At 53.0% G+C, this 15,663-nt stretch overlaps 1 protein-coding gene across 4 annotated transcripts in view; it reads right to left on the bottom strand.

The window, feature by feature from the left end:
• Nucleotides 1-15,663, bottom strand: part of EML1 (EMAP like 1) — a 173,411-nt gene that overhangs the window by 2,192 nt on the left and 155,556 nt on the right. For all 4 annotated transcript variants that reach the window (XR_009399216.1, XM_059373956.1, XM_059373958.1 and 1 more), the window contains 6 exons: nt 13,316-13,383; nt 11,049-11,137; nt 3,371-3,468; nt 3,179-3,266; nt 1,500-1,595; nt 3-133 (listed from right to left, as the gene is read on the bottom strand). Coding sequence is in view for 3 of the 4 variants with exons in the window: in XM_059373956.1 (XP_059229939.1) it covers nt 3-133; nt 1,500-1,595; nt 3,179-3,266; nt 3,371-3,468; nt 11,049-11,137; nt 13,316-13,383 (570 nt within the window). In the remaining variant the exon portion in view is untranslated. The remainder of the gene's footprint in view (nt 1-2; nt 134-1,499; nt 1,596-3,178; nt 3,267-3,370; nt 3,469-11,048; nt 11,138-13,315; nt 13,384-15,663) is intronic.

The following is a 15,663-nucleotide window of genomic DNA, read 5'->3' as shown; positions in this document are numbered from 1 at the left end:
ACCCTGAACTGTGAGCAAGGATAAGAGAACAGGTGCACTTTGCCGAAGTCATCGCCTGTGGACAGCAGCTTCCTCTCGTGGGCCCGACACACGGCGTTGATGTCGGTTCCGTCAGAGCCCTCCGGCCACACTCCTGAAATGAAGGCCACAGACAGAGCTCTGAAGTCCAGAGAAACCGGGGCACGCTGCGCAGGGCCCGCCACTGAGCTGCCACAGAGATCAGATCGCCCGGAGTCCCTGGCTCTCGAAGCCAGGGCCAGCTCCCAGCCTGCCCATGATCGTCTCCGTCGTGGCCGCTCCCAGATCACTGGTCCCAGGCGAGAGCCACGGCAGGCTCTCTGGGCTCCTATGACTCTCGGGGGCCCCTTCCTTCTGGACCCCACAGCACAGAGCATGTCAGAAACTCTGGCTTGGGACACAATGCCTTTCCTTTATTCCCAAAGCATCTGAGGGGAAGCTGACCAGTCGTCAGCCTACAGTTTCCTAACTTTTGGGTTTTTTGGGGGAACTCTATATGAGTCTCTCCAAAGGACAGTTTAACCCGGTATGTGCCTTTCAGGTGTTTTTTTTTTTTTAAGATTCTCTTTATTTATGAGAGAGAGTGTGTGTGTATAGTGGAGGAGGGAGCAGAGGGAGAGGGACAAGCAGAGTCCTTGCTGAGCATGGAGCCCGAGGACGGGGGCTCGGAGGGCTCGATCCACTGCCCTGAGATCATGACCTGAGCTGAAATCAAGACGCTCAACAGACTGAGCCACCCAGGCGCCCTCGGTGTTTCTCGGTATCTGCCCTCTGTGGCTACTCGGGTGGCATCCGGCAGGTGTGGCATCTGCCTGCCATGGGTCTGGAGTCTGGCGAGGGGAGGAGGCAGTGTCTGCTGATCATTGCTCTGGGAGACCCTTTTGGTCCCAATAACTTTGCATCTGAGACAGCTGACTGTACCTCCATTTCTCAACTGACAGATCTAGATTAAAGCCAGGAGTTCCTAGCATTTATACCAGAAAATGATAAATGCTAGCTCTAAAGAGATTTGTGAAATTCTGACCACCTTACTGACTTATGGTCTTACATAAAGAGATTATAAATATTGTCTTTTCTTTTTTATTCTGCTACACTGTGGTAGTTTATTTTACACCATTTATAAATATATTCCAATCTCAACTTTACAGGAAGTGAAAAATTTAAAGAACCAAAAAAAATATAACTAACAAATGATAAATAGATTGAGTGCCATCTGGCCTATCTTTCTAGGAAGTCTGGCACAACCTCATAGAAGATTCTAGAATATTATCTCAGGACTCATACAATAAGGGTTAAACCTCTCTCTGGTTCTCGCCTGGCTCTTCCCCTGGGAGCAGCAGGGAGCATGTCCTTATAGGGTTCATGTGGCAACAGAGCAGCTGGACAAAACCGGCGACCATGAGAGCTTGTAACTATTAGAGAAATATTCTAAAAGTGGATACACGTTATTTTGAACTGAATGGAAGCTTCAGAAAACTTACCAAAGACATGGAACCCCAAAGTGCAGGTGTAAGTAGCCCACTCAATGTCTCTTGTAGTTTCCACACTTACGACTTGCTTACAAGCAGAGGGAACCCCTGGAACAAGCAGATCCAAGTCTGGTGATGTCTGAGCCACAAGCCCCCCTTCCTCCCCTGACAAGGCTGGCCCTTAGAGCCCTGTCCCGCCAGCGACAGAGCCTTGTGGAGTGGGACCCCTTCCGCTTCCCAGCCCCGTGGGAGCTGGGCTCACGGCCGCAATTGTGCACACCTGGGGCCTCCGGGTACCACCTCCCATCCATTTCCCTCTTTGGGGCTGTTTCCTGCAGTTTGGCTTCTCTTTGACCATCCGCAGGTACCTTGGCCTCCAATTGGTCAGTGTCTCCCTTCCCCGCTCCCCCTCCCCGTCTGAGAAGACTCTAGACTCATGGCCTATTTCTGAAGTCTCTCCCCCTGATTCTGCCCTGTGTCAGGCAGCACCTTGGACAGGGCAGGGAGGGAAGACCGGGTACCACCTGGCATGTGCTATTTCCCTCTTTCCTCCAAGCCAGCAGTTCCACCTGTCTGGGTTCCCCAGCAAGTGGACAGCTGCCACAGGCTGTCACTCAGGCCCCCCAGCTGTCTCCCAACACACACACACACACACACACACACACACACACACACACACCCCTGCAGCCCAGGGTTAGGAGTAGCAGCTTATGGAAACCAGTCATACCCAGGTGATTTGTTGTTCCTCAAACGAGCTCTCACTCATAGCGTATAAGACCGTCTGAGAAGACTCTAGACTCATGGCCTATTTCTGAAGTCTCTCCCCCTGATTCTGCCCTGTGTCAGGCAGCACCTTGGACAGGGCAGGGAGGGAAGACCGGGTACCACCTGGCATGTGCTATTTCCCTCTTTCCTCCAAGCCAGCAGTTCCACCTGTCTGGGTTCCCCAGCAAGTGGACAGCTGCCTCCCTGTGCACTGGCTCTTGATGCTGTGGCCTCGTGTCTGAGCCCAGATTTCCTGTCTATAAAAGGGATAAGCCTGGAGAGCTTTGGATCATGAGAGAAAATGTATATAAAGTTTTTAGTACCATCCTGCAGGCTGCACACGAGACCCTCCTTTTGCCCCACGATCCCCGTGCTTAGCCCAGAGCTCAGCACACAGCAGGTGCCGGGCACACGTGTAAGGACCAGTGCATGGGGTGTGGCCTGTGCTCCGGAAGTGCCAGCCTTATCATCCTCGGTGTCCTCAGGTCCTGCCTGGACACAGACACTGCCAGGAGGGGTGGGGAGAGAAGCAGGAGGGGCCCCCGGGACTTGTCCCCCCAGGCAGGAGAGATTTCACTGTGTCTGCCTGCTTGGGATGACGCCTTCGCAACCCACTCTTTCCCGCCCCACTTGCCCCCCTCGGGCGTCTCCCTCCAGGACTTGGCATCCCTCTCCTTGGAGCCCAGCATCTTCTGCTCCAGAGGGGCCCACACTACCCTGGGCCCCTAAGGATCTCAGTGGTGTGCAGGCTCTTAGAGGTGGCCCTTCCCAACTCCCCTGCGTTATAGAAAAGGCAACGGAGGCCTGGAGGCGACGGCACAGGCCGAGGCAGTATGGGAAGTGGGGTTTTGCAGGAGACCCCGTTTTGGTCTCGGAGTGAATGTTCTATGTGATCCAAACCCAGACAGGCCCTGGGGTGTACTCACAGTAAAGGATTTCATAGTCTCCAGAATTTGACACGAGGAATTGTGAGTTCACAGACCAGTCCAGGTGGGTAATGAAGCTGGAATGACCCTGGGAGGGAAGAGCAGGATGTGTTTCATGTGCCTTGTAAATTCCTGGCATGGCAGACACGTGGTGACCACACACATCCCCGCGAGAATGAGAAGAGCGCCTACCGAGCACTTGCCAACCCGCGTGTACTTCCTCCCATTGTCGCTGACCCCGTAGATGTAGATGCAGTTGTCATGCGAGCCGATGGCTAAGAAGGTCCCGTCTGCAGAAATACGCAATGACGTTGATTTTTTAAAAAAGATTTTATTTGTTTATTTGACACAGACAGAGATCACAAGTAGGCAGAGAGGCAGGCAGAGAGGGAGGGGGAAGCAGGCTCCCCGCTGAGCAGAGAGCCCAACTCGATCCCAGGACCCTGAGATCATGACCCGAGCCGAAGGCAGAGGCTTTAACCCACTGAGCCACTCAGGCGCCCCTGATGTTTATTTTAAATACAAACACTTATCAATGACAAGAAGTAATGCTAGTGACATCACAGACCTAGAAAAAAATAGCCAAATCAGGGACTTAAAGAGAAAAGTTTGCTTTTCGGGGAGTCCTATACCACTTCCAAAGCTGTCTTTTAGAAGTCCACTCCTGGGGGTGCCTGGGTGGCTCAGGTCTGGTCATGATCCCAGGGTTCTGGGATCGAGCCCCGCATCGATTCCCTCTCCCCTGCCCCCGCTGTCTCTGCATGCTTCTCTGCCTACTTGTGATCTCTGTCTGTCGAATACATAAAATTCTTAAAGAAAAAAAAAAAAAGAAAGAAAGAAATCCACTCCTGACCAGATCTCTCCCCTTAGCAGCTCCGTCCCTGCCACTCCCACAGGGAAGGACCAACACTCGTTCCCTCAGGGATGGGCCGAGAAGAGCCTCCAGGAAGGGGCCACCTCGCTCCTCACTGAGCTTCAGGCTCTCAGGCCTCTGCACATACCCTCCTCCCTCCACCACGCTGCCCTGCCTGGAAGGCCCCTCCCACCGCACCTCTGCACACACTGCCCTGCCCTGCCTGGAGGACCCCTCCTACCTCATCTCTGCACGCTCTGTCCTCCCTCCCACACCCCTGCCCTGCCTGGAAGACCCTGTCCCCCTCTCTTCCAAATAGGCCATCAGTTACCATTTTCGCCTGGGGTTCCTGGTTTTTCAGGAAAGCCTAAGGAATGGGGCTTCGGTGCTTGTGTGGAAACACAGGGAAGGAGCTCAATGTAGCATAAAAGCAGAGCCCACCTTCGTAGCCGGCAGAGGAGCTGCCAAGTGTGAAGGCACAGAGGGGCGATGCAGGATATGTTGGGAAGGAAACAAGGCCCAAGAGCCTAATCCAGAGAAGGTCAGACTTTCCTGAGGCCAGGAAGCAGAAAGAAGGAGACGGGAACCATGTGTGGGGTGGCCACCAGGGTCTGGAATGAACCCAGAGGAGCAGGGTCTCTGTGCACCGGCTGGGGACTGCGATGCGTCCCTTCTCACACCAAACACCAGCGCCTCCATCCACAGGGCACGGCAATGGTTCCGTCTCATAGCGATTCAGAGGATTCCCTGAACAGCATCTGGAAAGGTCCTGGGGGTCACTGGCCATCGTAAGTCTTTAAGAAAGGTTCTCCCCCCCGAACACTGTCATCAGATTTTCCTTCTGCAAGGTAGGGAGTCCTACAGGAAACAAACCATCAGGAAACGTTGTTTCAGGAAGTCCTAGCCGGGGCCAGGTCAAAATAAGGGTGTTGGCAAGACCAAGTCAGCCTGTCCCAGGTGGGAATCCTGATGGAATAGGGGTAAACAGGCCAAGGACAGCGGAGGCCGGAGGGGGAGACCATCTGTGGGGATGGTTCTCAAGAAGGCCGCAGAGCGGCATGGGAAACCATCCACCCTTGAGTCCTCCAACTGACAGGGCCCTGACAATACTGATGATGATAGACACTAAAGGCTAATGATAATTATTATCAAATTACAACAGTTCACATTTATGTAGTGTCCACTAGGTACCATCCTAAACTCTTCCTATATTCTTCCTGTATTCATGTATTTCATCCTCATAAACCCTGAAGACAGGCAGATATTATGCCCATTTTACAGGAGAGAAAACTGAGGCAAAAAGTGGTAAAGTAATTTGCCCAGGGTCACAGAGGCTTACGGAAGCTGGGATTTGAACCCAGGCAGTCTGACTCCAGAGCCTGGAGGACTTTGTTGCTGATTCTGCTGCCCCTGTGACATAGATTAAGGGCAAAGCACGGCTGAATGCCTGCCACGCGATATGTCGGCATGCTGGCTTGTACACTTCTAAAATGACCTCAAGGTAAGAACTACCATATCATCTGTTAACTTTCTTTCATAGTGGAGCCATCTGTTATAATTTTAGCTGTTCCAGCTCTAGGGTTTCAACTATTCTAGGTACCTCCTGTAAGTGGGATTATACAATTTGTCTTTTTGTGTCTGCCTTATTTCACTCAGCGTAACGTTCTTGAGAGTCACCTGTTACAGCATGTTGTACAATTTCCTTCCTTTTCAAGGCTGAATACTATTCTGTTGAATGGCTAGACCACATTTTGCTTCTCCATCCATCTACTGATGGACACGAGGGTTGCTTCTACCACTTAGAATAGTTCTCATAGAATAACAGTGCCATGAACATGGTGTACAAAAGCCTCTTTGAGAAAAGGGTCCCCTGGTTAATGAAGAAAAGCTCCATGGGGCACCTGGGTGGCTCAGTTGGTTAAGCGGCTGCCTTCAGCTTGGGTCATGATTCCAGGGTCCTGGGATTGAGCCCCACATTGGGCTCCCTGCTCCAGGGGATGGCCAAGATAACTGACAAGAAATGCAAATATACTCCCCAAAGATCTCCGCTCATGTCCACAGGAGCTGGTAGAGATCTGAGGGCTTCCTAGGAAAGAGAGTGCAGACAAGGGCTTCTTGCATTTCAAGAAGATTCAAATAACCAGAAAATGATGACAAACATGTAATACGCATAGAAGAATGCGAAATATTTGCCAGAATTAACAGTAAAATATGATACTTAAAACATCAAGAATGAAAAGCATTCTGAGCTGAGTAAACATCTTCTCAACATTGGAGAAAAGGTTCCAAGGTGCCTGAGGCGGGGGGGGTTGTCTGTTTAGGGTGACAAGTGTGAACTTTGCTCAGGCACCAGGAAAACACATCTGGAAGGGGTGCTCCTTTTCTAATGATACAAGAGGAGATTAAGAACACAGCTCTGCCATGACATAGAGAGGATGACCGTTCAGCCTATAAAATAGAGAATTCCTACAAAGCAGTAGAAGCTCAGTCTTGGCCAAGCATGTCCAAGGACAAAACTGCTATTTCTGAGAATGTTTGTGTAGCTGAATATCCTGCATATCACAGAAAAATAGCATTTCCTAAAACACAAGCATCCAATGACAAGGCCTAGAAGCAAGCGCCTGCCCAGCAGCCATGAGCCCTCCTGGCACCCACACTGTCAGAAGGACTCAGGCTTCCACTGGCCCATGATGAGTAAACAGCTCCACCTGTGATAACTATCCCAGACGGAAAGAGAACAAATATACTTCAGTTCACAATGGCATCCAACCCACCACCACTGATTCATCATTGTTAAGGGGTACAGAGAACAAATTCATTATTTTGGAAATTGGTAAATAAAGTAAAAGCCACCAAGCAGGGGCACCTGGGTGGCTCAGGTAGTTAAGCGTCCAACACTTGGTTTCCACTTGGGTTGTGATCTCAGGGTTGTGAGATCATGCCCTGCGTCAGGCTCCATGCTCAGCACACAGTCTGCTTAAGACTGTCTCTCCCTCTCCCTCTGCCCCTCCCTGCTGCTTGCACACACTCTCTCTCTCAAATAAATAAAACTAAAAAAAAAAAAAAAAAAAGAAATCAGGCATTTAACTTGACTTTCCTTAACGAATGCTGCCATGCTTCTGGATAACAAAGTAGATGATCAGCAGTTTTTCTTTATGGAACTGTTATATCTAATAAGTGAAGAAGAATATCTAACATCGCCAAACCACTCATTTGTAGCCCTGTGTGGATTTGGAGATTGGGCACCAACAGCTCTTAAGATCACACAAAGTGAGAGAAGATGTGACTCTCTGGTAGCTGGAAGACAGTAATACAAGCAGAACCTAGATGGAATCTAGCTCTAGAAGCAAACATCACATCAGAGGAAGTCCAAGGGACAGAGGAACACCATGGGGACACACTCAGCAAAATCCAGAGTGGAGAAAACAACTACAGGAAAAATGAGCCCATTCCTTCAAGTGAACATTGTACACATGAGAGGGGGGAGGGGGTGGAGGAGGGAGAGAGAGGACAAGCAGGAGGAACTGTGGATTAAAAGGGACTTCAGGGGCGCCTGGGTGCCTCAGCCCGTTAAGCGTCTGCTTCGGCTCAGGTCATGATCTCAGGGTCCTGGGATCCAAGCCTGCATGAGGCTCTCTGCTCAGTGGGAGCCTGCTTCTCCTTCGCCCGCTTCTCCTGCTTGTAGTTCCTCTCTCACTATCTCCCTTTTAAACAAATAAATAAAATATTTCAAAAAAAAAAAAATAATAAAGGACTTCAGAGACATCCCAGGCAGTTACTATGTATGAGACTTTCTTGGATCCCAATTTAAACTGTTAAGAAGTCAAGTGAAAATTTGAATACTGACTATTCGAATACTTGATGATATTAAGAAGTTAATGCTATTTGAGCTGAGCAGGTGACAGTGACACTGTGGCTATGTTAAAAATAAGTAGGCAGGGCTTCCAGCTGTGGCCCAGGGAGAAGCCTGGCAAATCCTCTCCCCATAAAGCGATTATAAAGACGTACAAAACCGACCAAAATAACCATTTCCGTACTCTGGAAATGATCAAAGGCATAAATCCATCCGAGAAGTGTTTATGCTTAAAAAGCTGCTGGGGGTGCCTGGGTGGCTCAGTGGGTTAAGCCTCTGCCTTCAGCTCAGGTCATGATCTCAGGGTCCTGGGATCGAGTCCCGCATCGGGCTCTCTGCTCAGCAGGGCGCCTGCTTCCCCCTCTCTCTGCCTGCCTCTCTGCCTACTTATGATCTCTGTCAAATAAATAAATAAAATCTTAAAAAAAAAAAAAAGCTGCTGAACCTGGGGGGAAGGAGAGCATGAGTCCCTGGGGCGCGTGCCTGGGGCGGTGCTCACCCCGCCCACCGGCTGGGGGGCTCCGAGGTTCTGGCCGGGCAGGGCCCTGAGCACCAGCGGCTTTGTTTCCGTGGTCAGGCGGCTCACTCCCTACAGAGCTCTGGGCGAGGCCTCTGCCCTGCAGCACTGTGGACAGAAGTGACCATCTCCAGGCTGCACTCATGGCTCGCGCTGGAGTGAGTCCATTGCGGCGGCGGGAGGCCGCGCGCATGCGTGTACGTGCCTGCGTGGGGCAGCCAGGAGAGAAGCCCGGAGCTCGCGGCCACGGCGCGGTTGTGCGCATGCCCGGGGAAGACGCCGCCGCGCCAGCGGAAGTAGGAGCCAGGCCGACCCGGAAACGGCCTGAACTCCGGACACGCCCTGCGCGCACGGCCGCGGGCGCAGGATGCGAGCCTCCCTGGCTGGCGGTGTGGGGTGCGGCTCTGGCCTGTCCTACGCCCAAAACGTGTGAAGCCAAACAGAGGGCGGGGAAGAGAACTGACAGGTCCCACGGCGTCAGCGGGAGACGGCGAGCCTTCCCTCTCGGCCACGGCCGCAGCAGTCGACCGGACAGGACGACCGCAGCGACACATGGGTCAGCCTGGCGCTGGCCGCCAGCGAGTCCCACCGACCCGTAGAGGGCACTGCCCCCAGGAGGGCACGACGCACAGTCTCCTCAAGTGCGCCTGGGACACGGTCCGGGACGACCAGTGTCGGGCCGTGAGAACAAGTCTCCATGAGGCAAGCCTGATTAGAGCCACACAAGGTATGCTCCAGCCGCGACAGGAGGGGACATGGGCAATCCCCCAACGTTCGGGACTCATCAGCACACATCTCAAGAACCCGCAGGCCCAAGAAGGAATCATTAGGGAAGCTAGGAAGTGCTTTGAACGGAAAGGACGTGGAAGCACATCTATCAAAGTCTATGGCATGTGACTGAAACTGCGCGAAGGGAAATACTCTGAGAGACAAAGGAGGGGAAGGGGCCGAGGGACAGGGGGCGAGAGAATCTGGAGCAGGCTCCACACCCAGCGTGGAGCCCGGCCCGGGGCTGGATCCCACGACCCTGAGATCATGACCTGAGCCTAAACCAGGGGTCCGATGCTTAACGGACGGAGCCACCCAGGCGCCCCAACAATCACCTTTCTGAAAGAAAGCCAAGGGGAAACCTCCAGGACTTGGGCGCGACACGAAAAGCGTGATCCCTCCAAGAAAAGCCTGAGAAACTGGGCTTGATCAGAATGGAAAGCGTTTGCTCCCGAAGACCCCATTAAGAAGACGGGAAGACAAGGCACACCTGGGAGGAAACGTGCAAGTGGCAGAGCTGAAACGTAGACACGGACCCTAGAAAGCGCTCTTACAACTCAAGAGTAAGACAACCTGAGTAGAAAACAGGCAGAATACCTGAAAAGGTATTTCACCAAAGGTACGGGCGGGATTGACAGGCACAGGCGAACATTCCCAGCGTTTCCGAGTTTGGGAGCCAAGTTAAAACCGCGCGGGATACTACTCCACCCCTACCAGAAGGGTCGTCGTGAAAGAGGCAGGTAATAACGGGTGTTGTGGAAATGCAGAGAAAAACCCGAATCCCCACACGTTGCTGGTGGGAACCCGAGACCTTGTAGACTCTCCGGCAAGCCGTTGGGCACCGTTTCATAAAATGTTGGACAGATTTACCATGCCATCCACCAGTCCTTTGCCTAGGAATTCACCCTCGAGAAATGAAAACAAACCACAAGGAGACCTACAGGGAGTGCTCCCAGGGGCACTCTTCCTATTAACTAGAAACCAGACACCACCCCCACGGCCGCTGACGGATGAACGGATAAGCATATAATGAGGCATATCCACAAAGTGGAATCCTCTCTAGCACTTCAAAAGGAATCGAGTACGGACACATGCTTAACAACCGAAATTAATCTCAAAAACCAGTATTCCAGGTAGAAGATCTCTGTAATATATGATTCCATTGATAGGGAATGTCCGGAAAAGGAGATTTATAGAACAGACAGCACATCAGTGGTTGCCTAAGGCTGAGGGGTGGGAGTAGAGCTTAATCGCTAGGGGGCAGGGAGGGAAGTTTTGGGGCAATGGCAAGGTTTGTGGTGACGGCTGTATGGTGGCCTGAATTCACTCAGAATCTGTCAATTACACCTGAATAAAGGTGTTAAAAAATAAAGAGGCCTCATCTTTTCAAGATCTGTTTGGTCATATTAACAGATGAAGGGCTAAGTTCTGGGAACTGCTTGGAAGGGGCTCCGGCGAAGCCAGAATGGCTAAGCGTGGGTCCTGTCTGCAGCTGGGTGGTGACCGCCCGGACTCAGTACGCGAGTCGGTCTAATTTTGTCTACGTTTGACAGTTAGAAGCAGGACAGTTTAAGCTCCGCTCAGGCGGCTTTCGAGATTTCTTCCTTTAAAGACATCCACGCAGGGGGCGCCTGGGTGGCTCAGTGGGTTAAGCTGCTGCCTTTGGCTCAGGTCATGATCTCAGGGTCCTGGGATCGAGTCCCGCATCGGGCTCTCTGCTCGGCAGGGAGCCTGCTTCCCTCTCTCTCTCTCTGCCTGCCTCTCTGCCTACTTGTGATCTCTGTCTGTCAAATAAATAAATAAAATCTTAAAAAAAAAATTGTTAAAGACATCCATGCAGGATTTCCTAACTGTATGGCCAGCGGACTGCAGCTCTCACCTGGGGAGTAACGCATGACGGACAGCTGTTCGTTTCCGTCCGTGTGAACGGTGACCAGATCTTTTGTTTCCGTGTCGAACACAAACCACCTGTTGGAACACGAGAAAAAGCACAGTAAGTTGTTTGGTGAGAAGATAAAGGAAGACTAGTACACTTGACAGTAATGTTAAAAACCATTCCTCTTGGGGCTTCATAAATACTCTGTTGGCTTAACAAGAACGCTTATTCTCGGCTTTTCTTTCAGGCAAAGTTCCTTCAGATAAGCATTTCCTAAAGAAAAGCAGCACGCTGGCTTTCCTTTGAAATGATGTGGTGACAGGGACCTCAGGGCTTGAGTTTTGTCATGTGTATCTCAAAGGACAGAAAGCCCGGAGGCTAGGCCCCCCCGCCAGGGGAGGCAGTAAAGGGGCCCCTGCACGGGTTTCCCCAGACATCTGGCCCCAGAGCAGCAGGGTGGGTCCCAGGGGCTGGGCTGGGCCAGCCTTGGGGTGTCTGGCCTCCCGGGAGTGATGCTGGCAGCAACAGCCCAGGGAAAGCCTGGGTGGAGGGTGGCAGAAGGGCGGCCACGGACCTGGTCTGGGCTCCACGTCCTTGATTACAAAATGAGGATAAGGGCCAAGTCCACCGTGGAGGCACAGTGTTGAAGCAAACCCTAAGGGATACAGATGTGCTTTCTATCTGCCAACAAGGACTCGGTACTCGGTGCATGTAATCTCCGGCCTGTGTGTTCTCGGTGGTGACAGTCACGGACTCCAGTGTTTCCAGGGATGGAAAGGACTGTGGGTGCCCTGTTGTGGCAGCTTCAGACCCAGGGGACCCCAGACAGGGGACCCTCCACGGGCTCGGCCAGAGAGCAGTGCGAGTTTCTCTGTTTCCTAGTTCAGGGGACGGGCTGACCCTCGAAATTTGGATTTCGCTTCTCGACTTGTGTCTTCAATAACCATTTACCTTTAACGTGCTGTTGACCATGAACAGAGGCCAGAACATAAGTGCAGGGGCTGGGGCTGATGGGCTATGCTCCAGAGCCCCGTGAACGGCCCCATCCAGAGCCAAGGCTGGCGCGAGGACCAGAATGTGGGAGGCAGACACGGCGGGAAGCACTAGAGTCCATGTGCCCTTTCTCCCACCCACGGGACCTTGTCTGTGATTCTGGGCATCCTGGTGCAGCTCCCAGGCCCTGTCCCACCGCTTACAGTCAGCACGTGGCTCTAGTGATCACTGGCTGTCAGCCACTCATCAGAGCCCGTGGAGTCTGAAGCTTCCACCGTCCCCGGGAGAGTTAAAAGGAGGGTGTGTGTGTGTATGTGTGTGTGTATGAATGTGTGGGTGTCGCACACAAATGCACACGCGGCAAAACATTTTTGTGAAGAATTCTGTTGGCTATGAGGTGCCCTGCTCTTAAGATGCTGTGACCTGTGACTTATAAATGGTTCCTCTTCCCTCATACACACTCCATAGTCCTCCCAACAGAGTCTAAATGGTTTGCTTTCTAGAGAGAAAGGGTGGGAGGAAATCACTCAAACTATCTGAATTAAACCTCAACAAGCATATATGTACCATGACAAACGATATGAAAGTGTAATCAAAATGTACGAAACATTGAGCATCAGAGCCACCAACACCCCAGAGAACAACCCCTACGCCACCTCCTCCGACTGCCAGGGCCACGTGTCTAGGCAGGTAATACTGTCACGGTTTATGATGTGAAACTACTCAGAGAGGTTGTCTGGCTGGCCCTGACACACAGCTGCTGAGTGGTGGAGCCGGGAGTCAAGTGCAGGCCTACTGGCTGGCCTCTTGGAGACTCTTGGTAAATACACGTTGGCAGAATCTGAGCGCGAGGCTCGGGATCTGGGCAGTTTCTAGAATTTCGAAAGGGCAGCAAGAAAAGCATTTTTAAATTCTTGGGGCTTTGAAATGCTTTCTCGCCCAATTCCAAAGCTGAGGCTCCTCCCACAGCCTGCAGATCAGGGCTTGGGGAGCTCCACAAATCCCCTGGAACTGTAGGCAAGCATGTCTGTGTGTGCGTGTGTGTGTGCACGTGTGCGTGTACATGTGTGTCTGTGCATGGGCAGGAAGGTCCAGCGCTTTCATCGGAGACCTCCTCCCCCGGCCTGTCCTGAATGCGAAGGTCACCGTCTTCCCTGTTAGTTTTGCGTTCTGGCTTAATTCTCAGGCGGTGGCTAGAAGCTGGACGGGGTAGCCACCCTGCGCCTGACCCTGGGGGACCACAGACCCAAAGCGGAGCCCTGGCGACACGGACTTACCTGCCAGTCAGTGTTCCCACCGCAAGCACAGACCCTGAAGGATGAAAACCAGAAGACTGAGCTGGATCCTAAAACATTGTAAAGGAAGTGTAAATTGATGGCCAGACACAGCACTACCGCAGAAAACACACATGCACGGCTGTTCCAAAGGGGCTTTGTGGCCCCACTGAAACAACAAGGCTCTCTGAGCTCCCAAGAGAGGAAAATGTTCTACTCTGGTGAAGGTCACGTGTCCGTCACACTAGGTATGGGTCCCTTTAGAGGTTTTCCTCTTTCTGTCTGAATTATCTTTTCATGCCTACAGGAATCAGAAGACAGACCAAACATAAATGCTCTTTCTCCCAGTCCTGGCAGCCCCTTGGGTTGACCCCCATGGTGTGCCTGATGGCCCTGGAACAGGACCGCCGAGCCCGATGCCAGTAGTGGATCAGAGCCCCCTGGGGCTCATGCTGCACACTCGGCAGGCCCGCAAGGGTCTTGAGCCAGGAAGCACATTCAGGTTTGGATCCAGTGTCCCTAACGTGTCCGTCACTAACTCTGGCACAAGGTGGGATGGAACCGGTGACAGAGGAAGAAGCAAGTTGTCAAGTCACAGGAGAGGGAGAGTTAGAGGAAGCTCGACTGGGAGACTGGGCAGATGCTTCCTGGTGCTGAGACCCTTGGAACTGGAGCTTCCGGTCCAGGAGGGATCGGGCTGGTGAAAGAGGAAGTGGACACCCCGATCAGTATTTTCTGGGATCAGATGCTACGGGGATGAGAGTGTGACCCAAGAGGCCGAAGCGACCCAGTGTGGGGCGTATTTGAGGAATGATGGGTAGAAAGGGCATCCCAAGCTGGGATGTCCCGGTGGGATGGAAGGTGTGTGGATGTCACTAAGGAAGGCTGTGCCTCCACGGTCAGGGCTGAGATCACGGGGAAACAAGAGCATGGTGACACTGACTGTTTTCTTTCCGTAGAGAGTGTGACATGACTGGGGTGCCTGGCTGGCTCAGGCGGTAGAGCGTGTGACTCCTGATCTCCGTGTTGAGTTCCAGCCCCACACTGGGTGTAGAGAGGACTTAAAAACAGTAGAATCTTTGAAAAGTGTGACATCATTGAGTCTGCTTTAGATAGAAGGTCCCTTGGCGGAAGGGCTTCGAATGGACCCAAGCGAGAGGGACTGGTGACAGGGAGACGGAGAAAGCAGCACCCGTGGGAATGGAAAGAGACGGGCATCGAGACGTGACCGCGTCAACTGGAAAACGAGACGGCAGGTACTGACTCTGCTCTGGGCAATGCGTTCTTCCGGTGGGAGCTGCAATCAAGCTCAGGGCCACCCCGAGATAGAGAGAGAGCCACCTCCGCTTGGAGCTTTGCTGTGTCATTAATTCTCTCAGGCTCCTTACATTTCCCCATTGAGGACACTGAGGCACAGGGAGGTTCTCGTCCAAAGCCACATGGCAGTGGGTTAAGGAGCGAGGACTTAACCAGAGATCTTTCTGGCGCCTGGTTCTGAGCCCCTTCCCTTCTGTCGGGCTGAGGGGTGACTGGTCAGGGGAGCAGGAGGGGGATGGAGCCTCTGGGATTGCTTTCAGGGGGGCTGCGGCCGAAGAGCAGCAGGGGAGGTCACCCCCCCCCCCCCCCGTGCCCCCCCATCTGTTCCCCCAACCCCCAGGGGGACAGGTCCAACACGGGACACCGCTTCCTTCAGCCCATCCTGCCACCTGGTCCGACCCAGTCTTCCGTCTGAGGGGTTCGGGTTCTGTCACTTCAGTGCTCAGCTCCACCAGTGGCAGCCAGCTCTAGGCCCTCGGTGACCTTCTCGGGGGCAAGGGGCCAGGGGGTAAAAGGCTGAAATGCAGATGTGGCATGCTGGGGAGTGCCGGGCCCTCGGTGGGGGCTGCGAGGAGGAGTGGGGGCTGCAGAGGGCGGGACACGTCAGCAAGGACACGGGCTACACGGACATACGGTGCTTCACAGTCTGTTCCACGCAGGGGAAGACCGGGGTCAGGCAATCAGACTGAGCTGCGTGTAAGCGCTGGCTCTGTCACTTGCTGACCTAGCGGCCACGGCCAGCCAGTGGACTTGGCTAAGCCTTGGCTTCCAACCTGGTCACCTGGCTCCCTCGCGGGTGCAGGCTCCAGCTCCTGCATGCCCAGTGCCCGGCGCTCAGTAACTGTCCCGCTGCTGGCTCCACGTGGGCAGGACAAGGACATCCCTGCGCTCTAATACGTAATCTGAGTTCCTTCTGTGAGGATTCCAGCGAAGCCCACTGGAAGTCTAAAGCCTGAGGGTCAAACTCCAATCGTAGAGATAATTACATTGGATGCGTAAATTCTCCTTGCAAAGGTGCGCTGTAGGCGGGGCAT

The sequence above is a fragment of the Mustela nigripes genome, chromosome 13 (genome assembly GCF_022355385.1).
Source record: "Mustela nigripes isolate SB6536 chromosome 13, MUSNIG.SB6536, whole genome shotgun sequence".
NCBI lineage: Eukaryota > Metazoa > Chordata > Mammalia > Carnivora > Mustelidae > Mustela > Mustela nigripes.
This window is presented reverse-complemented; position numbering and strand designations above follow the sequence as displayed.